Source organism: Acromyrmex echinatior, chromosome 7 (genome assembly GCF_024713525.1).
Source record: "Acromyrmex echinatior isolate Ae372 chromosome 7, ASM2471352v2, whole genome shotgun sequence".
NCBI classification, from domain to species: Eukaryota; Metazoa; Arthropoda; class Insecta; order Hymenoptera; family Formicidae; genus Acromyrmex; species Acromyrmex echinatior.
In genome coordinates, this window is record NC_141858.1 from 12,375,836 (window position 1) to 12,399,338 (window position 23,503).

The window sequence follows — 23,503 nt, forward strand, 5'->3', positions numbered from 1 at the left end:
GCTTGACAACGGCGACGACGGCGACGACGAGACGGCACACGTAATCAGTCCGCCGGTCGAAGATGACAGGCCGTGCGGCCGTACGCGCGATTTCCGGTCTACCGCGAGTCTTGCACTCGGCAACAGAGAGAGAGAGAGAGAGAGAGAGAGAGAGAGGGAGAGAGAGAGAGATGGAGGGAGGGAGAGCTCGGAGCAATGGACGAGATCGCGGAGCGGGTTGAACGGAGACGTCGGGCGAAGAACGAGGGAGAAGAAAGAGAAAGACGACGTGGAGGAGGAGGAGGAAGAGAAAGGGGAGAGGGAGAGGGAGAGAGAGAGACAGAAGAGAGGAGAGAAACGCGCGCGTCCGAGAAAATTAGTCGCGCACAGAGACGGCCTCCTCTCGTCGATCCGACGGATTTCTTTTTTTTTTTTTTCGCGGACCCCCGATGTTCCTTCGCGTTGTCACTCGGGATTTCCGGCGGCGCGTAACACGCGAGTCGCACGGAATTGCCGGACACACGACGATCCGCCGTTGGTTCGGACTCGACGACGTTTTTTCCGCGGGTGGTCATCGCGCCGGCGAGACAACTAGACAACGTCGCGTGGAGTGGACGACGCTCGACGTGAATATTGTGGCGCGAGATGCGAAACCGAGAAACGCACGAGACGACGGCGACGTCGGCGGTGGTGGCGGCGGCGGCACGTCGACTCCGGCCGACTCCGACCGACTCGGCTTCGCCGGCCGTCCGGCTTTCTCCCGTCTCCTCCCGTCTCCCGTTCCGTATACCCGTTCCCCGACACAATTCGCACGTGTGTACGTATAATGTACGTGCACGCGCGCGCACGCGTGCACACGTGTGTGCCGTCGCGAATTCGCCGGCAGGCCGATTCGCGATTCGCCCGCGTTGCTCGTTGCTCCCGAACTCTCCTCGATCGGAGTGAGAGGGTAAAAATAAGAGAAAAGGAGAGGAATAGAACGAAGGGAACGTGAAACGGAAGTTGTGTTGAAACTGGATGTTCCCCCTCGCGTATGTACGTATATACGTGCATACGTGTGCATGTGCATAGGTCTCTATCGCGTGATTCGCATTTCGCGTGCAGTCTGAAATCCGCAAGGGGTATACGGATGACGCGCGCTTCGGACGAGACATTGGTTGCCATCTGTACGATCACGTGGGAACCTCACGCGGGAATTCCGCGAATCGATCGAACCAGATCGAACAGCGACGTGTACGAATTTCTTGATTAAATTTTTCACTTTTTTTTTACATAATTTTTCAGAACTACATTAATTCTTGAATTTCTGAATAATTTTAACTTTTTAAAAGTTTTCATATACTTTTTAGAATTTTTAAAAAAATTTCTGATCTATTTCTCTAACTTTTTAGAAAGTTTACATTTTTTTTCTAGAATTCTTCATGAATTCTGAAATATAAAACTTTGTGTATTAAAAATCGCTCCGATCCAGCAAACACCAAGTTATACTAACTTACGTTGATCGTAATTTTCCACATAACAATAAAAAAATTAACATAATTATACACAATTATATGTTAGTTATATTGAATGGAAAATTATAACCAACAGATACGTTACGTGAAACTTGAAGCGTATTTTCGTTATCCAATCAAAAAAAGCGACTAGAAATCAAAAGACGAAAATAGTCTTAGTCGCAATTGTTTCTAGTTGCACAACGAAAAAATGCTCTTAATGTTTACCGGAGAAATTTCGGACAATGAAATAATTAACAAATTATATGTAAACGATTCAATCACCAATGCGATTAGCCAATTCTTTCACCATCTGAGAATGGAGATTTCAAACTGATTTCTAGTGAATACAATTTTTTTTATTCTGTTCTAATTTCTAATATCATATAAAATATAAAAAAAGTTTAAGGTATCTTTCAGAAATTAAAAAATTAAAAATCAGAAAATTTAAAAATTTATCACATGTATGAAAAATTTAAAAAAAAGTAGACTTTCTCAGTATTTCGGAAGTGTTATAATTTGTATAAAAATTCTGAGAAAATTTTCACTAAAGGTAGCACAATAAAAAATCGGGAAGGAAAGGTTTTTAAATTTTCTCTTGATGACATTTTTGGATGACATGCTCATTTTGGATAAGAAAAGAAAACCTTTTTTTCTGTAAAGTTTACACGATATTTCACCTAATTATATTTTCTTTATAATCTATTTTTATTAGAATATAATATATATGTATAATAATATATATTATATCTGTGTCAATATCGAATATATTATTTTATTATTTTTCTCTTTCCATAAATTATAATAAATAACTTTTGACTGTGATTATATATATTAAACAAAATATTTTACAAAAGTAAATAGCTGTATGTCGCCACGTGTTCAATGAAGAGTGAGAAAAAGAGACAGAGATGTGTCACTACTTGTCTATTCAAAAGTAACTAGACATCTGAAGCGTTGCGTGTATGTGTGTGTATGTGTGATCTTTGGCGACCCTCGTACCTTCGTATTCTCTTTTAGATAGAAACATTCCCCACATGCGGTTAAAGTAACGAATAAATACAGTATCGTCTTCCTATCTCAAACACGATCTCAATGTATAAATTAGGTCATGCAAAAAATATTACGTAAAAAAATAATTTTCATATAGATCAAACATGATCGCGGAAATAATTTTCCACGTCAAAAAGCATGTGTACATATCATAATTACGTTGAATTATCAATTATATATCGATTTACGTATGCTTTTTTTTATGAAAGGACGTTACACGTATGCGACACTACGTCGAGAAACGTATTGCGGGAAGAGACACGATTATCGCCAATAAGGTCACGTTGGACTTGTCCGAGAGGAGACAATGTCCCTCCGTTTCTTTCAGTGTTTAGTCGCTTTTCAATACGTCAGAAGACAGAGTTTTACTAGGCTGAGCTGAGGTATCGAGAGAGGCAAGATGGTTGTTTTACTCTCTAAATATGGCGTAAGGTTACAAGTGAGAACTGTGAGGCTGTTGTTCGTAAAACAGTACGTAGGCTTCACTGGAAACGACCGATCGTGATGACACGACGGACACTCGGCTGTCGTTATACTCATGCCATTCCCCCGAGTACGGGTGTTTGCAGTACGCGGTGTAGTGACCGGAGTACGTGGTGCCAGAATGATTCGCGACCCCGTACAGATTGTACGTGCAGCCCGGAACTCTCGGGGCGGCAAAGGCACTGAGATCTAAACCCGTCAGGGGAAAGTCCACCATCACGTTCAGCTTGCCGCGAAAGCGCTCCATCGGAGAGAAACGTTTCAAATCTAATAGATAGCATTAAGAAAAATACTTTTTCCTATAATTCGAACTATATTTACCTGTAATAATAATGTATCGAAACAAATAATCCATTCCAAACAGTTTCATAATACGTTTCCTATATGAATAAATATTCATTAAAATGTGTGTGTGTGTGTGTGTGTGTGTGCGTGCGTATGAGAGAGATGAAAAAAAGGATACGAATAACCAAAATTTTCGGGAATTTCTGTATGCTGAAGCTCTTGGTGCACTTTCTTCTCATTTGACATTTGGAACATGTTGGTTTCTCGTCACCGTCCAATACCTCCTCTCTTGTGAAATGCTCCAAGCATTGACTCAGCTTTACTGTGCCGCTTCTGGCTGGTATCGGTAAGCTTAGGTCCCAGAATGGATCAAGGGTGACTGATACGTGATCGCAGGAAGTACAACGTAAAGATGAACGTAACTGTCCGACGAAAACGTCGACTATCGTACTATCTTCGCTGCGTAGATATCGTTTCCAACTCTCCACCGCTTTCTGCATATCCCTGTACAAAGTAATAATGTTAAGTATTACGTACACATTGAAAACTATACACGCATGTATATGCCGCAAATAAACTTCCTCACGTGTAACTATCAGGTATGTCTCCGTGTATGGGCGGTAGCTTTGTGGTGACTCTGTTGACATCTTCGTGCAAACCCTCCAACAAGTATCTGAGAAACTCTTGAGCGTCTTGTTGACTGTAACCCATGAAACGTGGTGCGAATCTTTGTATCTGAGACTTAAGAGCGGTCGTATTCACTACGTGATCACCGCCCACTTCCCACAATTCGTGAGTCACTTGACTGAACGCTTTGATCAAAGCACCTTTCATGCTGGACGTTGTCGTATTTATGTCGGTCAGATATTGTTCGTTTAGTAGATATTCTAACAGAGGCCTCGTGTTGCTCAAGCATTGAATCACGCTGTTCATGAAACACTAAAACAGTCGTGCACACATTAACGTAAATCTACGATACAATCTACGAGAAAAACGATTGTTTCGTGATGCCGTAAAAATGTACTCACTGTATTTCCAATATTCCGTAAGCCATTTAGACCACATCGTTCATCACGAAGAGCTTGCAGACGGCTACGTACCGACCTGTTAGTCGGGCTTCCTTCCTGAAAGACATTGGACAAATTAATTTTCTACATAAATATTAGTTATTATTAATTAAATATGATGTTGCATAGAGTCCGTACATCGTTGCAAATATTGTCGTCTTGAATCGTCAGTGTCCGAGCATTCATTCATTCATTCCGACAAAAATATCGCAAATCGCTCGATAAAAGGAGGCTTAGGCATCTCGCGGTAGCAAACAATTTGCGTTACACAAACTTATGCAAACTGATAACGCGTTAGATTTAATAACATTTACTTGTTAGGCACACGTGGATATAGACGCTTCCGTCAGGCGGCGTTTATTAAAAGACACACATCCACATAGGACAAATGGAAAATGTAGTGCTTATCTTACGATTTTGCTAAAATGTCTAAAAATTTAGCTAGACATAGATCTAAAAATAATTTTGTTACATCATAAACAGCGCGTTTAGATTCCCATCCGAATGCTCCATGTCATTCTTATTTAACACTCTATAAACAAGAATAAAATAATATTAGGTGTTGGAATTAATTCGTAGCGTTTTACAAGAGATGGGAAGTACTTTCATTAATGTATTTTTTAATGCTCATGTGAAATAAATAACATTCTTTCATTAAAAAACACTACGAATTAATTCCAACACCTAATAGATAATATCAGGGTAGCACTCGAGTAAGAATTTAAACGCAAAATAATTATGTAGGATGTTCAAGTTGATTGCTAAAACATAAAAACTTTTTGCAGCAAGACTTTTTTTACCAAAATAAAAAAGTTTTTTTCAGATCTGTATTTAGTTAAATTTTTAAATGCTTCAACAAAATTATTTTTTTTTGTGTAGGCAACTACACTGAATTCACAAAGACAAAATTGATCGTGATTGACAATCAACAATCTGTCGAGAAATCGCAATCACGTAAATACTCACCTGTGAATGTACAAGTGAAGATCGGATGGCATGCGGCACGGCGGGAGTGATTATCGTGGAATTATTAATGCGTATCGAACTGATTCTCGAAGAGACACGTTTGGAAGATAACAAAGGTGTCGCGATACCGAGAAAGAAGGCGTAAGTGAGCACGAAGGCTGTTACCGTCCACAAACACCACAAGGCCCATTCTATCGCTTGAGCCAGTTTACACGCAATGACTTCTATCTCGAAAGAATTCGCGAATGATACGCCGGATTAAAACTTCTGTGTGCGTTATACACAATCTGTCGCTCGTCCGAGCGAAAAAGACGTCATTTATCTATACGTCACGCTTGTTACTGTACGTGTCAATAAACGCTTTAACGACCGGATATCTCGCGATATCATTTTCGGACGGCAAATGTATTCTCAGGAACGTGCCATTTATCATTGGAAGATGACGCGAGAACTTGGAATTTCGATTCCTTCCTCCAAAGTGCAGAAATGAACTCGAATGACTTGCCAACTCCATCCTGTTAGAGATCATTCGAGTAGATACAATATGCAAGGAGCGTGAAGACTACAATCGCGATTGTTCATCCGAATCGATGCATTTCTGACGGAGAATTGTCGCGTGAAGAAATATGTAAACTCGGTCGGCTACCGTAAATTACCACGACATACTGTGAATACGAATTCGCTGACAACGTGCCTCTATCTCCCGGAGAGTTTGAGAAGGAGAGAGAAAGAGCTCTGAGTTATTAATAAAACACCAGTAACTTCGAAGAGGCTCTAGTTGGAGACAGCGAGAGGGCAAAGAGATTTCGCAACAGATCGGGTGGGGAAGTAAACGAATCATGTGGCAACGGCACAATTCCTCTCTCCTAACGTATGTTCAGGCATGATTGAATCTGTGCATTAATAGACAAACAAATTTTTGTCATAAAATATTTCTTTTAGAAGATTATTCTCCTCTCATAATCGAGCGAGCATAGAATGAATTGGACTTGCAAAATTTATATGCTTCTTGTAAGGATCTTTTTTCATACGAAAAAAGGGTTCTGGTATCAGTTGCGTTTTACAGAAAAAGTAACTTTACAACTGTTATAAAGATTCTTTAATATGATTTATATATTTAGAAAAAAAAAAGGAATAAATTAAAAGGCAATTGACGGTGTAAATGGCGTGATAAGTGCATAAATTTAAACCTTCAATCACTCTTCAATTTGTTTTTTTTTTATTTGTTTAAATATTGAAGATCTTTTACAAATTTATTTTTATTTCATATTTAGAAATGAGGAACTAAGGACAAAAACCAATCATATTAAAGACATTTCAACAGCTGCTTTTCTGAGGAACGCAGTCACTGTAACTGCAAATATACAAACTCACACGTATAATTATATATACGCGGTATACATATTTCGTATAGAAGAACATGCGTCGTTGAGTCTATACTTATATTCGACAGTGATTCGATTGTATTTTGATCCACGCAACATACGTTATACTCACGTCTTTGGTACTATCGTCGAAAGATTCGTGCTTGTCGATTTAACCCGTAACAGAAACACATATTTTTTTGTGATACAGAAACATCTTTGAGATCTACTAAAGTTTCCTATGATCAATCTTTTTCTCTTTAAGAATTGCAACATTTAAACTCATATATATATATATATTTTTTTTTTACAGCAGGTTCATCTCAGCAATATTGCAACGACATCACAACGTTGCAAGCTTCTGTGCTGTATAATAATTAGCCTACATGAATAGAATAAAATAAGATGTGAAACACATAAAATTCCAAATAATTACACTATTTAACAATTAGAAAAATGTCTCAGAATCACGAGGAGCCATATGTTCCATCTGTTATGGGTTAACAAACCTTTTAAAAATATAGTCACGACACAGCATTGACTATAAACAATTACAAAAATAAATGACTGGAGAAAGAAAAATCGTAAGTCCATTTCTACCATAGATTAACTTTAATCTCGGTTAAATTTACTTTTTCCAATTCTTAGGACTAGAATAAAAAATAAAATAAATCGAGATTAAAGTCAATCTACATTGATAAAAATCGACAGTGGACGTAAGGATCATTTATTAATAATCGATTAATAAATATCAAGGGTTAAATATAGTCTATGCTGCTCCGCGCCAAAGCGTATTACTTCCTTTACAAGCGTACTCACGTATTGCTCGTTGACCCCGCGATAGATACTCTGGTGTGCCGTCGATGGATTCGTCGGTGACGATGTCAGACTGTTGCCTGTAGCACATGAGAAGAGACCGGGCTGATCTGTTCTCCTCGATGTCGAAGGGATGGACGGGTCATCGCCATGCGCGACGGACGGTCTACCGGCTATGTTGTTGATCGTTCCTCCGAAACCGTTTTCGTTCGTGTTATTGGACGCGCTATTCTCTTCCTCGCCATCCTCAGGAATGTCGCTGACGCGATCGCGTTGCAGAAACACGATGGACGGGACATCGTCGATGCCGCGCGTTACCTCGTTGTTCGTCGTAACCTCGTTCTCCTCCTCCCTTCTTGTTACCTTGTCCTGAGTGTTGTTATTGATCAGCAGCTCGGTATTATGAGGATTAGTAGCGAGGTTAGTTAACAGGTCAAGGCTACCAACACCGATCAAACCACCAGCGGCGGCGGCGGGTGAGAGAACGTTACGCTTAGCGGGCGAGACCTTGTTCGGTCGGTGGCGACGCTGCTGGTGAAAGCGGTGGTGGCAATTGTTGAGATTATCGTCGTCATTCGCGTCGTCGCCGTCCTCGTCCTCGTTTTCGTCGTCGTCCCCGTCCACGTCGTTATCGTCGTCACGCTCGTTGTCGTTGTTGTTAACGCCGTATCCGCACGCGATACCCTCGCCGTTGCCGTCGCGCCCCGTGTTGCCGGCGTTGCCGTTGTTGTTATGACGGTCGTCCTTGGTACCGTCGTTTCCGTCGTCGTCGTCGTCGTCGTCGTTTGGTTTACGGATAACGTGATCGTCGATAGTCGTTACCTCGGCGAGAGAAACAGCACCATCCGTACGTGAATGCCCGACGTTGATGAGTACCGTGCTGTTCGTAGACGGTCTTCTCTTGTTGGACTTGGACCATAGACCGGCCGCTCCGGTAGCCACAGACGATGAGGATGACGACGAAGAGAGCGAGGACTCCAGACGGAGATCCTTGCGCTCGACCTCGCGTTCGTCCCCACCAAACAATTCGCTCAAGGACGATGACGTCGAACGGTGCTTCCAGTGATGCGCGCTGCCGCCGCTTGTTTGCTGTTGTTGACGTTGAATACTAGGCACATAGCCGGCTGGCGAGTACCTGCTGATGATGTCGGCGGCTGCGGCGGCTGCGTCGACGCTGCCGCCGCGTTCCCTCGAGGATGTGGACGAGTTGACCGAGGCGCTTGGCGAGATGTATCTGCCACTACCGCTGCTGCTGGTGCCGTTAACGATCGTTGTTGCTAATGCGGCGCCGCTGCTACCGCCCGTTTCGCTGTACGTCGACGACGAGACTGACCTGCAAAATTTGTCCGACATAAGAATATTGCGGTCATCGCGTTTCACCGGACCGGGCCTTTGGCCAAGGTCCTTTGCTCCCCTACCTCGCGAGATCGCGTTACGCAACACGCGCGAGTATAGACGCCGTTCTTCGGCGGGACTCGCGCGCGTGCATGCTACTGAGATATGCGCGTTTCTATCCACTGGTTCTAGCAACTGGTTCTACTTCGTAACTACTTCTACTTCGAGGTTTGGAGGTCACTAAATCAGATTCGCGACATCGTTCGCGGAGGCGCGACAGCCTCGTAACGCCAACATGCTCGTACTAGATATTTAAATATATTCTCTCGAGGAATAACGCAAGTTGAAGATCTAGAGTGGAATGCATCTTTGGGACCTAAAGAGAAAAAACCTGGTGCTACAGAGATATCCGAAACGCGAACACCGTGCAGATACACAGGCTGGATAATCTCGTGAGGTCAAGGTCCACGACTACATTCCGTAGCGCGAGCGTGCTTATTTAAAATCGATAAATACGGCTACGTGCTCTCTCTCGACATAGCACAGCCGCGCGAATTTCAATGGTGCTTTATACCGTCTAGGTTTCCTTTGCGTTGCCTCGACGAGGAGAGCAACGCTTTGATTAACGACACCGAGATAGGGAACGAAGCTATCTGACCCGGAATAACAGGTAGCGGACCTAGCGCGACCAGTTTATGCTGACCTCGACCTTTAACGTAGGACTAATGCCAGTCACATACGAATGGGGGATGTACATATCGTGTCTGCCTTTGTAATTGAATTATAGTGACGTGAACACAAAGGTAAGGCAAGGTAAATGACGCGCAAGACTTTCAGTTCAGACGTAAGTATTCGACATCAGGTGCGATATCATGAGAAGGAAATAGATAGAAAATATTATCATATATTAAAGGAGTAAAAGTAAAATGATTTTCATTTTACAAAATTATTTGTAGGAAATTATCTCAAAGATACAGGCGATTTGATATTGATTGAATATTGGGCGCTTTCCAGTAAGAAACACAATTAACACAATGTGACATAATGAATCATTTCATCTTGTTGTTTGCCAATGTTAAAAACGGAATAAATGATTCACTGTTTTACACTGTGTCATCTGTGTCTTTTGCTGGAATATGTTCATTATATTGTATGTCTACGCAAATGCTTTTGCTGGAGTTTCTAAAAATTTAACTGGATACAGATCTATTTTTGTTGAGCCATCAAAACAATTATATAAGACATTTAAGCAACAACAACGCAGATAAAAATTTTAAACTTTCTATCAACAAGTGTTTTACATAATTATTTTGATAGTCCAATAAAATTCTTATCTTTAGCTAAATTTTTAAATGCTGTAAAATGAGATAATTTTGGCCCAGTTGGGATAATAATTTTGACCCGAATTTAAAAATATCTAGATAGCGTGTCAGGATATAAAAATGTCTTAAAACTCTTTGAAAACACTTTTAAGTCTTATTTCTCGATTTTGATATGCGTGTTGTTTAAGCATTATCAAAATATGGATCAAAGTTACTCTGATTTTGTGAGCCAGTTACCCCATTTTATAATATTTCAATGAAATTGTTTTTTCCGTGTGAACATTTCGACTCTGTGCGTGAGACAATTGTGTTTCGCTATCTAAAATCTACATCCTACATCGAGGATTGCTCACCTAGCGGGTGAGCAGGTGGATCGACTGTACTCCGATGAGTAGTTCCTGCGGACGCTCGTGCCGGTAGAAGCCGACGAGTAGAAGCTGCGGGGTGGATCGAATATATAAACACCTTGCCAAATTCTAATTCAACATTTCGGGAGCGCGTTGACTCTATACATTTGTCTTTTGACAATACTATCGAAAACTTCATCTTCCTGTATTTTACTGTATCGTTTCAGACCTAGTCAATCGCAAGATCCGTCAGCCGAGGAAAAAATTGCGACAGCACGCGATGTCTTACTTCTTGCGTATTTAATTGAAGACTTTAATCGTCAGATTTCATGTAGATCGAGATAGGAAGGAAAAAAAACATCGTTTAACGTGATTACAAGACACGCTCCTCGACTCGGCGGAACCTGCCGTTCAACCGTGTCCACTTTCTCCATACGTTGTTAACTTGCGCGATAAATATTACATCGGTATTAAACGAGATATTCTCTTTTCAATCAGTATAAAAAATATGACGGGATGTTCAGTTGTACATAAAAGTCGAAACAAGAATTAAACCATATTGTGATTCAAATTAAAGTGTGAATTATTCAATTTCATAATCATCATGTTTGACTCTGTATAAAGAATATATTATATATTGCTTTAAGAAAAATTTACACGTTTAATGTCCACTTCTAAAGTACATTAATTATTTTAATCTCCATTTATGTACTTTTTGTGATTTTCTTAAAACTAGAAGAAGATAAAAAGTAAGTTAAACCAAGTGAAAGTTAATCCATTCTACATTGATAGAAATCAATGTAGATTAACTCTTTAATCTCTTTTTAATTTTTATCTTTTTACAATTTTCAGAAATAGAAGAAAATAAAAAGTTAATCCAAGATTAAAGTTAATTTACATTAATAGAAAGTAGCAAACCTATGTAGATGAATTTTAATCTCTGTTACTCTTTACCTTTTAGAATTTTTAAAATTAGAAGAAGATAAAAAGTAAATTAATCCAAAATAAAAAGTTAATTTACATTGATAAAAACCAAATGTAGATTAACTCCAATTATAAAGGATAAAAAGTAAATTAGATTAATTTACTCTTTATCCTTTATAATTTTTAGAATTAGAAAAAGATAAAAATCAAAATTAATTTACATTAACAAAAATGAACATACACATACCGCGATAGGAATATACATGAACGTACACAAGGGCGATCGCTGATGCAACTCTCGAGGATTCACTAGGGAATACTGACGAGATACTAACCTTCCTGGCGCGCAATAGGACCTCCTGTACTCCGAAGAGATAAAATTTGAGCGCAAGCCCGAGCTCGAGGACGATGTGTAGAAGCTGGTGGATCGGTCCAGAATCGAGGATGAGCCGGTGGAACGGTAGCTGCTGTACTTGGACGTGGAGCTACCGAGTGCAGAGGTGGTAGTGCCACCGCCACTGGTACCGCTCGAGTACCTCCGGCTGGGTGAATGTGGTGCCATTGGACTGGTACTATATGAGACCGCTACGGCGCCCGCCTGCCCGCCGCGATGATACGACATTGTGCACTGCGGTTCGCCGATCTTCTCGAGCTTCTCCGTCGAATGCCTGAAATTCATTTTACTGCACTATTCTCACGCGCACTCTAAAAAAAAATAAATACAAAAGAAAATGAATATGCGTACAAGAGGAAAGGAGACAAGAGTTTTATTAGCAACGTTAATTAAGTCTTTGCGACTTCGAGAGGGACCTTTCATGCGGAACTCGTTCCTGGTTCCTCAAGCCCAGATCTCGCGGAACGACCGGAAACCGCAATCTTCCGATTGCAACGCGCAAAGATCCTTTCTCGAAACTTTCAACAAATGAAATAGAGATACACTGAGAGAAAAGTTTTTAGTATCTGCGATTGTAATTACTATATTATAGTTGCCATGGCTTATTATTAATAGTAACAACTAATTAGTAATAATATATATTATATTTGTTGATAAAATCATACATATAGTTATTAAATCACTACCATTGTAGCAATAATAACCATAATTATGGTAACATAATCATAAAAAATATAAGCATAAAAATTATTATCATAAAAACTTTTCTCTCAGTGTACTTGATTATAATTGCATAGTATAATTAGAAGCTGTTTATTATTGCTGTAATGTTAGTAATCATCATTATATTTATAATTTTACCAAAAATATATAATTGGTGTCTAAAAAGATTATAAATTATAGTTACATTGTAACTATAATTACTATTTAGTGTCACGAGGTACTTATATTTAATTAAACCTATTTATTTTGATACTTTCCAACAAGAGACAGTGTTATAACGCAATAATTATTTCATCTTTGTTTAACATTAGCAAACCACAAAAATGTTATGATTCACTGTGTCTCTTGCCGAAAAACATCCTCTAATCGATATGAAGTAAGAAATAATTTACTTGAAATTTTTTTCGTTTTTTACTACAAAGATTTCTTGACGCTGATCAAATCTATGTGTATAGCGTTCGTAGTTGGAGAATCGCGGACATCCGCGGATGTCGCACTCGCGAGATCTACCACAGGAAGTCAGATCGACGACTTTTTGTCGATAAATCCAACTCGAGAAACGGAGTACATCTGACGCCTCTCGCGAAAATCACTCGAACTTGAATCTGATAACTGATGGAATCTGCGTGCTCGTATCGCAAGTCAGAAGACTCATTATCAATCGGTACACATATAATACGTGCGTTAAAGTAACAATTTCAACGAGTGCCATTATCGATAATTGCCTCGCGCGGTGATATAACGCGATTGACCTTCGTGACGCGATTGAAAATTGTGCGAGTCTGCGAAAAGTAAAAATGTGCAAAACAAGCAAGTATTGTTCTCGGTGCAACACGGCGAGCTTAATTCGCGCTTTACCTCTGACCTCGTCCCTCGCTCAGATATATCGCGTCACCTTGCCCTCATTTTCTACGGAACTTCTCAAGAGATTATACTATTATATATCCAGCTAAGAGATTGTACGACGGTCCATTTCGAGAGCAAAATCACATCACATTGTCGAACGGTACGCTTATCAGCTGACGAGAGATAAATCAACATAAAAGACGTAAATCACTCAGGGAAAAAATAGTTTTGCTGATGAATTTAAAATTTTATTAGCTACTACACGAAAAAAAAATAGTTTTAACGAATAACTTAAGGATAACTAAAAACTTGTTTAGTTAGATGCAAATCTGAAAATGATTTCAATAGACTAATCAAAATAATTATGTAAGACGCTCAAATGTTTACTAGAATGTTAAAATTTTTTGCAGTTACTCACCATGCTTGAGGTTTCTACAAAATTATTTTCAAATTTGTATATCTAAATTTTTAGATATTTCAACAAAATCAATTCAATGTCTCGGTATATGAAAAGATCGGTTTTATTAAAGTATCTAAAAATTTAGTTAGATACAAATCTTAATCTAATTTTGTTGGAATAATTGTGTAGAAAAATTCAAACATGATGAACACTGCTACAATATTTGATGGTAAAAATATGGTAAAAAACAAAAATATTTTCAGATTTATATTTACTAAAATTTTTGGGTGTTTCAATATAGCTTTTCTTTACTTCAGTATAGCTAAAAATCTGAAAATATATTTTTGTTTAGACTACATCAAAATAATTACATAGGACACTCAAACTGGTTGTTATAGAATATTAAATCTTTTTGCAGCAATTGTTATCAAAGTTTAAGTATATATAATTATTTTAATTTAATATAATTCTATATAATTATTTTGATGATCTAATAAAATTATTTTCAGATTTTTTTTCAGAAATTATTTTCAAATCTGATAAATTTTTTAATATCAATACCTTTAACAAATCATTCTTTTCGTGTTTCTCTATGAAATAATACAATATTTGCGTTTCGTCGCGGTTCATCGATTATCACGTATATGTGAGTAATTTTCGTAGTGGAGATGAGGAAACGGAAGAGACGGATGTGTTGACGGTGTTGCCAAACGACGGAGTCGATAGGACGCGGATCTGATGCCCGGGATAATTTTTTTCCCACAATTTGGCAGCCGTCCCGCTTTTCCGTCGGAGTCAGAATGCGCAGTTAGAACGCCGGAATATCCAATATAAACCGTGTCGTTTCGAATTTCGTTACACGAATGCCTACCCACTCCGTGACCCGAAGCGGTAAGTCGCGACACGTGTAGATTGACGTGGAATATACTCGTGTGTGTGTATGTGTGTTTGTAGGGTAATCACCAATTATTTGTCAAGAAAGAAATCCGGGGTGAAGAAAAGATATGCACTGAAAAAAATTTCTGGTTGAAAATGGGCGAATCAGAAATTTCTGGTTAAATTTATTAGAATTTCTAGTTGAGGTAACCGGAATTCTGGTGGATACAATATTTCTGGTAAAATCTAGAATTCTTATTTTTACCAGAATAATTATATTAATCAGAATTCTAGTTATCTCAACCAGAATAGACAACCAGAAAATTCTGTCCATTTTCCACCAGAATTACTGTTTAATACAACCAGACCATTTTTCTCAGTGTTGATTGGAAAAAAGATATGATGGATATTGCAGACACGCAGAAAGAATGGTTTTATTAAAGTACCTAAAAATTTATTGTAGTTTGATCTGAAAATAATTATAGGATTTGCTACAATAAGCTAACTCATATTTTATAAGAACGAAGTAAATGGATTCTGAAGTTAAAGTAATGGGAATAATACAATTTATCATAAATCTATTGTTACACAGTAAAAACATTTTGTATTTAAAACCGGTCCAAGTCCTTGATGAAATTTTGTGTTAAATTTTTGACATATCCAAGAGTTAATTTAATATAAAGTGATTATGTCATTTTTATGTTAAAATAATATTCAATATTTCTTAGCTAAATTAACACAATTTATGAGTAAATGAACGAGTAATATGATGTATTTTTAAAACGAAAATTCTAAGATAGACGAATAAAATACGTGTTAATTTAACATATTATCTGAAAAAATATGCTTCCATAATTTGCTTACAAGTTGTGCCAATATTACATTTTTTTGTGTTAATTTTTTTGCATAATATTTATCTTATCTTCTAACATATTCGTCTTGTGCAAAATTAACACAAAAATTTAAGTGCGATCACTTGAAACACGTAAAATGTATTTTTAACAGAAATTTTCCAACTATATATTTTTTCCATCATTTTCAGTTTAGAGTTCATTTACCTCGATTTTGCAAAACGCGAAAATTAACCCACTATTACAAGTCCTTCAATTATATTGGATCGTTAAAATAATTATATAGGATACCAAGTACGCAACGATAATGCGAACAAAAAATTTTAACATTTTAGCAACCAATTTAAGCGTTCAAATTATTTTAATTGTTTTTATGATTCAATGTAATTATTTTCAGATTTAGCTGAATTTTTAGGTTTGAATATTAGATTTTAAAATTGGTTTTTTTTTTGTCAGATACAACTGTCATTTAATCTGTCGTTAGCAGGTAATAACAATTTTATAAGATTAATGTCCTTTAAACGACTAAAACAACAATTACGGAAATCGCGTTAACGTACTCGACACCGAAACCCGTATTATTCGAACAGACACGCCCTTTTTCTCCCAATAATTATGCCATTCGAAAATCAGCGGGATATTAATGAAGGATGAGCAGCGATCGTGTAATAAGGGGGAACGATGACGCGCATTCGCCAGCGGATTCCGTGACTCGGATGGATTACAATTCAATTAGCTTACGTAAGACGCGATGCACGTCGTGACATAACTCGGCACGGTGTGCGTCGGCGCGTTATTAATTAATTTCAACGGTAATTTATCGCCGGACACGTCCACGTTTACCGACGTTTAACCGGCGAGACCGAGAAAAAGTAGCCTGATCACATCCGCCCAGACGTGTACTTTCGTATTTAGACACGTTCTCTCGTGTACCTCAAGGATTTACCTCTAAGTTCACAGCAGGTGTCGAGAAAACATGAATCATTGCACAAACACCCTGAGTATCGTCCAAGATTCGACGTTTTGTAAAAAGGAAAAAGATAGCCTTGCACTCATGCATGGAAAAAAAATGTATAGCATTAGCTAACAGCAGTTTAATCGAAAATACTTTTGTTTATCTATATAATAACAGTATTAACAGTATTAATGGACTTATGTATGTGTGGTGTTTTCCATTTAGTGATACAAGTCAACATAAACATCATTCTATCTTTCTTGACATTTAAAGAATAATAAAAATAGAACAATAGAACAATACTTGACTTATGTCATCAAATTAAATTGTTTTCCCTTGCTTTTTTACATTTCACATAAAATATCTGGCAGGCATTATACAAGTAACATAAAGTAATCATGCTAACGTCTCATCATTTGCGTTTTTACGTTTTCATATAAAACTGCATGTACTAAACTAAATTAATGAAGCAAATAATATCTCCAGGGTTTTTAGCAAAACAGAAAAAAATTTCCTGATTATTTTTCCATGTCATGGATTCTGTCAGGTATAATTTGCAATGTCTTCCTTTTTAATTCCTTTTCTCATCAAATAAATCATCTCTTTCTGTTTTCTTATCCATATCAAGTCTTTTCTGCTCCTTTAACAAGTTAGTAGCGAAACAGAAAAAGAATTCCTGGACTTTTCCCGGTTATCTTTTAATTCCCCGATCTTTTCAGTTTTTTCTGACTAATAACAATCTTGCGATTTTATTAAAAGAAGAACATGTGTATTTGTTTTATTACTAATATTATCGTTGAATTAAGATTATTTTGAATTAAATTGCTGTTGGCTAATGCTGATAATACATTTTTTTTTTCATACGATAACGCCGAAGACCGTTCGATCTACGTTTTATAGAATAATAACTTCGCGTGTGCGTCTATGCGTGCGTACCGACGACCTTAAAGTTTCATCGAGATAGCGTATAGCTATGTAAAAGCTTCTAATCGATATCCCATCCTGCACGCCGAGGGTATAAATGAAATGGAAAAACATTCGCGTATCCATCTCTATGTCGGATACAGACAAATGGGAACGCTCCACTTCCTCTTTCCCCTTTTCTCTGCGGCATAAGCAGAGGAAGATATAGAGAGAAAGAGCATGCGATGCAGATCGATATACATCGGCCGTCTTGCGTCCATTTCTATCAATGTAGATTAACCTTAGCCTCGGTTTAGCTAACTTTTGCTCGTTCCTATCAAGATAGATCAACTTTAATCTAGTTGAACTTACTTTTCACTCTTTTCTTTTTGTTCTAAGAATTATAGAAAGAGTAAATTAAATCGAGATTAAAGTTAATTTACATTTGTAGAAATAGATATCCATCTTTTTCTGTCTCTCCAATTCTAATATCGATAGAGCTTAACTTTAATCTCGATTTATTTTTACATCCTTTTAATTCTGAAACTAGGAAAAGATAAGGAGTAAGTGAAACCAAAATTAAAGTAAACAAAAAGGCCTGGTTCCATCAACCTAACTTTAATCTTGGTTCAGTTTACTCTTCAACTTTTTCCAATTTTAAGAATTAGGAAAAGATAAACAGGAAGTTAAACCGAGATTAAAGTTAGTCTTACCATTCATGGAACTCCACGTTGCTTAAGTTTATATTAACTAATAAAATAAAATTAATAATAGGTTGATCTTGATATTGACAGAAATGTGGATAGTAAAAAGTCGACGAAGCCGACGAATGTCTGTCCCATCTCTCCTCCAAAATCGCGAGCTGTACATACAAAACTGTGTATTAAAATTTAACTGGAAAAAAATAAAGAATAAGTTAAACCAAGATTACAATTAATAACTAAATAGTTTACATTAATTAACAGATTGCAGTTAATAATTTAAGTAATAAGGTAATCTACATTGGCAGAAATGGATATTAAAAAATCAAGGAAGCCGACGAATGTATGCATAAGCGACATCCGTCCCGTTTCCCCCAAAATCGCGAGCTGTACAATATCGTATTAAAATTTATAAGTACCGCGGTCCAGTATTATGCGCTGGCCTGTGATACATAAATAACTTTACGGCACGCATTTCTTCCGCGTGTATACCTCTCTCCGTTTGCTTTTTATATCTCTTCCCGCGATTTCGGAAAGGGTGTATTAATAGTGCGCAGAAACTATGAAAATTTTTGGCCATCATCGTCGTCGTTGTTGTTATATCGAGTCCACTTTGGTGAAATTACTCGTGTACACACATTGCTACGTAATGAGAATCGAAAAACCGCGTGATCATCCGGCCTTCAGTCTCGAGAAGCCTGAACGGTGCAAATCGTCGCGGAAATCGAACGACACGGTAAAAAAGAATGAGCGATTCGTTGCGCGATTCCTCGAGGATATTATTTGATATTATTTAACGTTACTTTTCCATAAAGACAAAAAATATATATATTTTATCTTTTTCTTCTTTTTTCTAGAGATTCTTCGTTACAAAAGAAAAGTCTAAGTCTCATCAGTTCAATATGATTTCAAGATCATCTTAAATAATGTTAATATCTGAAATTGATTTACTTGTCTTGAGATTATATTTAAGAGATGATTTTAAATATAAGAACTATAAGGAACAATAAATATAAAAATTATAGCTGATTCATATACTGAAAAGAAATTCTAGTTGAAAATGAACGAAGCAGAAAATTCTGATCATATTAATCAGAATTCTGATTATCTCTCTTAATTAAAATTATAATAAATTCAATCAGAAAATTCTGACTTATCTCTTTTCGAATTCTAATTAATACAGACTCTTTTCAAAAATCAGTTCTTATTTTAAGACTGTCTTAAGTAATGTCTTGAGATGCTAATACGATTCTGAGCTTCTTGGCTTATTATGACATTTTAAGACTGTATTTAAGACGGTCTTAAAAATAAGAAGCAGCTATGAATACCAGTCTATGAATATCGGCTTTAAAAAGAAGAATCTATACTGAGGTCGGTATTCATAGTCGGTTCTTATATTTAAGGCCATTTTAAATACAATTTAAAAATGCCATCATAAGTAAAAAAACCATGTCATCAATTTTAAAATGTCACAGATATAATTTTAAAATGTCATAAATATCAACCACAGAACCATGTTAAAGCATAATACCGAATTTTTAATTATTTTTATAGGTTGCAACTTACTTCTAATCAATATTAATTTAACTGAATTTAACAGATCTTACTAAATAATAAAACAATTAAGTCAAATAATTTGAATCAAGAAATGTATTAAGTTAAACTCAAATTTAGTTTATTGTTTATTAAGCGCATACGTTAATATAAACGTTATTTATTTATTTTGAAACCAAGTAAGCAATTCAACCACAGAAATAGATTAATTTTGACATACATGGAAGTTAAAAGTAATGAAATGTTATTTAAATCAAGGGATTCAATTACCATTGATATTTAACTTTGATATTTAACAGTGAACTTAAGATGCTCTTAAAATAAACACGAACTATGAATACCACTCTAAGTGTACAGAAATGACCGATATTAAGTGTATATAGAAATGCGAAAGTATCACTTTCCAAAACGGCTAATAATAAGTACTTATGCGTCACTGTATACTGAGAGAAAAGTGTTTGATATTTGTGACTATAATTGTATGATAAAATAATTAGAAACTCCATTTTTATGGTAATTACTGTTATAATGTTCGTGATAATAACCATATATGTATAGTTCGTTAAAAAAATTGTATTATAAATAATAATAATAAATTTCAAATTTTAATATTGTTAATAAAATATTATGTAAGTGGTGAATAAAATAAACATTTTTATTCAGTATAAATGCAATCGTAATCAGTGAATATAATTTTTTTTTCACAATTTTAATTCACTTATTATTTATATGGTAATATCTACAAAAAATGTTAAGACAAAACTGAAGATTTTCAAGTGCTCTGTGTGACTATTATTAATAACATAATTGACTATGCATGGTTAACAATAATAAAATATACAGTTGTCCCAAAAAATGATTATAAATTATTATAATCATTTAAATTATAAATGATAAAAATATGTAAATATAAATGTAAATATATTTAAATTATGGTAATTACTATCATTATTTTCTCATAGAATACAACGTCCATATAAATTTTATTTTGTACGACACGTGGCGTTGTATTAACGTGGCCGTCTGAATCTTTACAATTTCCTCCTTCTCTTCTCTCTTACGCATCTGATTATGATAATTAATTATATAAATCCAGGAAATTGAAGTTCGAATCTGTGAGACAATATTTTTCGCAAATTTATTATTCACTTAAATATCATTATTAATACTCTCAGGTTGGTATTCACAATTCATTCTTATTATAAAATTGTCTTAATTAATATCTTGTATCTGAGATTATACTGTCTCTCTTAAGTACAAAAGCTTAAATATAAGAATTGACTATGAATACTGGTTTCAAAAGATGCTTATTAGCGCATTAAATTGCTTGTTAATTCAATAAGTAATATTACTAGGTACTCCAGTTTTTCTCATGAACACATTTCAAGTCCGGAAAAAGATTTCGACGCGCGGTTTGCAGAAATGTATACACTGTAAAAAATAAAATGTTAATTTCAATTTCTAGTCGTATACACAACACATTTTTGTATTAATTTTAACATCTTTGCATGTCCACTATACAATTATAAATTAAAATTAACATTGTATTTTTTACAGTGTATAAATTCACACAGAAATATTGAAGCATTACCCAAGCAGAACAACAAGTACACGATAACGTCAAAATGACATTAAAATAAATCGGAAATGATTGAAAAATGACTTTTAATGATCATTTTGGAATCATTTTGACATCATTTTTTGTCATAATGATTTGTAGTTCCGTTCGAGTAAGATCTATTTTGACTGAATAGGATTTCTCTTATTCAATTAGATTTATTCTCATCGATAAATTCGTAATTGTTTAATTGTGCAGCAAAATTTAATCGATTCTTTTTCTTATCTCTGTTTTTTTTGTATACCTATTCCCCAGAAACTCACGTCACCGTTTTGACAGCGGGCATCCGTCTTCCTCCTTTCCGCCTTTTTTTTTTATAAATAATTCGTTTCGGACGCACTCGCGAGGTGACGAAGAGGACGGGGGAGGCCTTTGCGCGCGCGTATCGATATCCACGAATATTTTTATCGAACGCTTCTACGACCGGGTAACCTAACCCTTCTTCGTTCCTCGGAGTTCTTTCACGCGAAAAGGGGAGAAAAAGGAAACGTGGAAATCACGCGAGTCATATCCATATATCGCACGAATCGTCTCGCAACACACCGTTAAATTCACAATGTCGAATTACGCCCACAGTTTGAGTTCTCTCTCTCATTTTCAATAACTTCTATAAGTCGCCCCTACTATTCAATTCATGAATCGGAATTCGTTAATCGGAATAACCGAAACAATACAGTTAAATGAAATTTACCTCATGGAAATGTATTGAATCTGACTGGAACTTAGTTTATTACTGAGTGCAACATTAATACGGGCGTTTATTTTGAAATCAACCACAGAAATGGATTGATTGACATTTTGACACATGGAAGCTGAAAGTAACGAAACGTTATTTAATTCAAAGGATTAAGTTACCATTGACTCCTTTGATATTTAACAGTGTAGATATACACTTCTTTCTCCAGCGGCTATGCGGAAAAAGTCAGTTAGGAAGAAAACAGGGGAGAAAAGTAAAGAAAGAGAAGTAAAGAGGGTTCGTTGATACTCACGATGAGAAAGACGTCGACGAGGAACGGAGAGTTCTTCTCGCGACCTGGCGGAAGAAACACACGGAAAGAAATATTCGCGAAAAGGCCGGGCCGTCCGGTTATCGCGGCTCACCATCCGTGACACCTAGCAACCGCTCGCGTTATTTCGCTCATGTTCCTCGGCATGCGAATCCCCCCCAGGAGGGGGGAAGGGAAAGCGACAGAGCAAGAAGAAAACCGATAGAAGAAAACGAAAAAAAAAAAATCGAAAGGAAAGGAGGAGAAACCTGCCGGACGAACAACGCGAGCATACCGCGCCGATCACACGAAGATCGCGGAATGATTCGCGGGACGCGGATCAAAGCGGCGAGACTGGCCCCTCTCGGCGAGAAGGAGGTGGAGACGCGCGGGGGACGCGCAGGCCATCCCGACGGTGGTGCCGACGCGGTGACGTCACCCCCGGGAACGTATGTATGTACACATACGCGCTTCACCGTTCCGAATTCCAACGGGGGTCGGTAAAGCGCGGAAGAGACGGTGAGACGCGATCGATTCTTTCCGAAATGCGCGCCGCCTCCCCGTCCCGTCGTTTTGCTCGCTCGAGTGCAAATATGTATGTATATAATATGTACGTATGTATGTAACGAAGAGAAACGCGAGATTAAAGCCTCACTGATGTCACGCACGCACGTCTCGCGTTTGATGAATTTACCTTTCGACAGCTTCTGGCACGATCCACACTCCGACGTTCGTCGTGCCGCGAGATTATCGGCACTAATACGCCAACAATGCGCTCGCGGACAAAATGGCGATACGTAGTGGCCGATTTTCGTGTTGACAGTCATCGGCATTCCTTCGCGTGTACGACAGCGACGACGACGGGCGGCGGCGACGATGGTAGGCGGCCAGAGGACAGCGATGTAACGGTGGCGGTAGCGGCGCGGCGAGCCGCGTTTTGCGCTAGCGCAGAAGAAAATTCGCCGAGCGAATGCATGGGTGGATTTAGAACAACCCCGTTCACATGTGTCTCGATGGAAAAGCAGCAGCCAATCACAACTCTAGCTGGTATGTTGGATTCATACTGGATTCAATGTGCGTCATATGACGCTCTGCAACCAATCAGAAAACAGGATTTTGCTTCGTATCATTAGTCTAGTTTCTATTGAGGGTTTAAACCGGATCAGAATGTAATTTTCTCCTCCTGCACACTGGATGCGATAAAAAATTTCTCCATTTATTTCAATAGTAAAAATTTTCACTTTTCACTTTCCATCCTAGGG

General features: G+C 37.4%; 1 protein-coding gene across 5 annotated transcripts; it reads right to left on the minus strand.

The window, feature by feature from the left end:
- Positions 1-2,216: 2,216 nt before the first annotated feature.
- Positions 2,217-23,075, minus strand: LOC105152292 (uncharacterized). Of its 5 annotated transcripts, none has more exons than XM_011066481.2 (8): positions 22,936-23,075; positions 11,770-12,102; positions 10,517-10,600; positions 7,510-8,839; positions 4,322-4,417; positions 3,880-4,232; positions 3,472-3,797; positions 2,217-3,275 (listed from the first exon to the last, which is right to left on the minus strand). In XM_011066481.2, exons 2-8 carry the CDS (start codon positions 12,054-12,056, stop codon positions 2,959-2,961), a joined length of 2,793 nt encoding a protein of 930 aa, XP_011064783.2. In that variant the 5' UTR covers positions 12,057-12,102; positions 22,936-23,075; the 3' UTR covers positions 2,217-2,958. The 5 variants fall into 5 exon arrangements, with proteins under 5 accessions (XP_011064783.2, XP_011064782.2, XP_011064784.2 ...); XM_011066480.2 differs by lacking the exon at positions 22,936-23,075 and adding an exon at positions 22,245-22,386; XM_011066482.2 differs by lacking the exon at positions 22,936-23,075 and having other exon boundaries at positions 8,014-8,839; positions 11,770-12,128.
- Between the last annotated feature and the right edge of the window lie 428 nt (positions 23,076-23,503).

Coding starts and splice junctions, on each gene's coding strand:
- LOC105152292 (XM_011066479.2), bottom strand. CDS start 12,113: ATGAATTTCAGGCATTCGACGGAGAAGCTCGAGAAGATCGGCGAACCG. Junction 4,233..4,321: donor TACGGAATATTGGAAATACA/GTGAGTACATTT, acceptor CGACTGTTTTAG/TGTTTCATGAACAGCGTGAT. Junction 3,798..3,879: donor GACATACCTGATAGTTACAC/GTGAGGAAGTTT, acceptor TACTTTGTACAG/GGATATGCAGAAAGCGGTGG.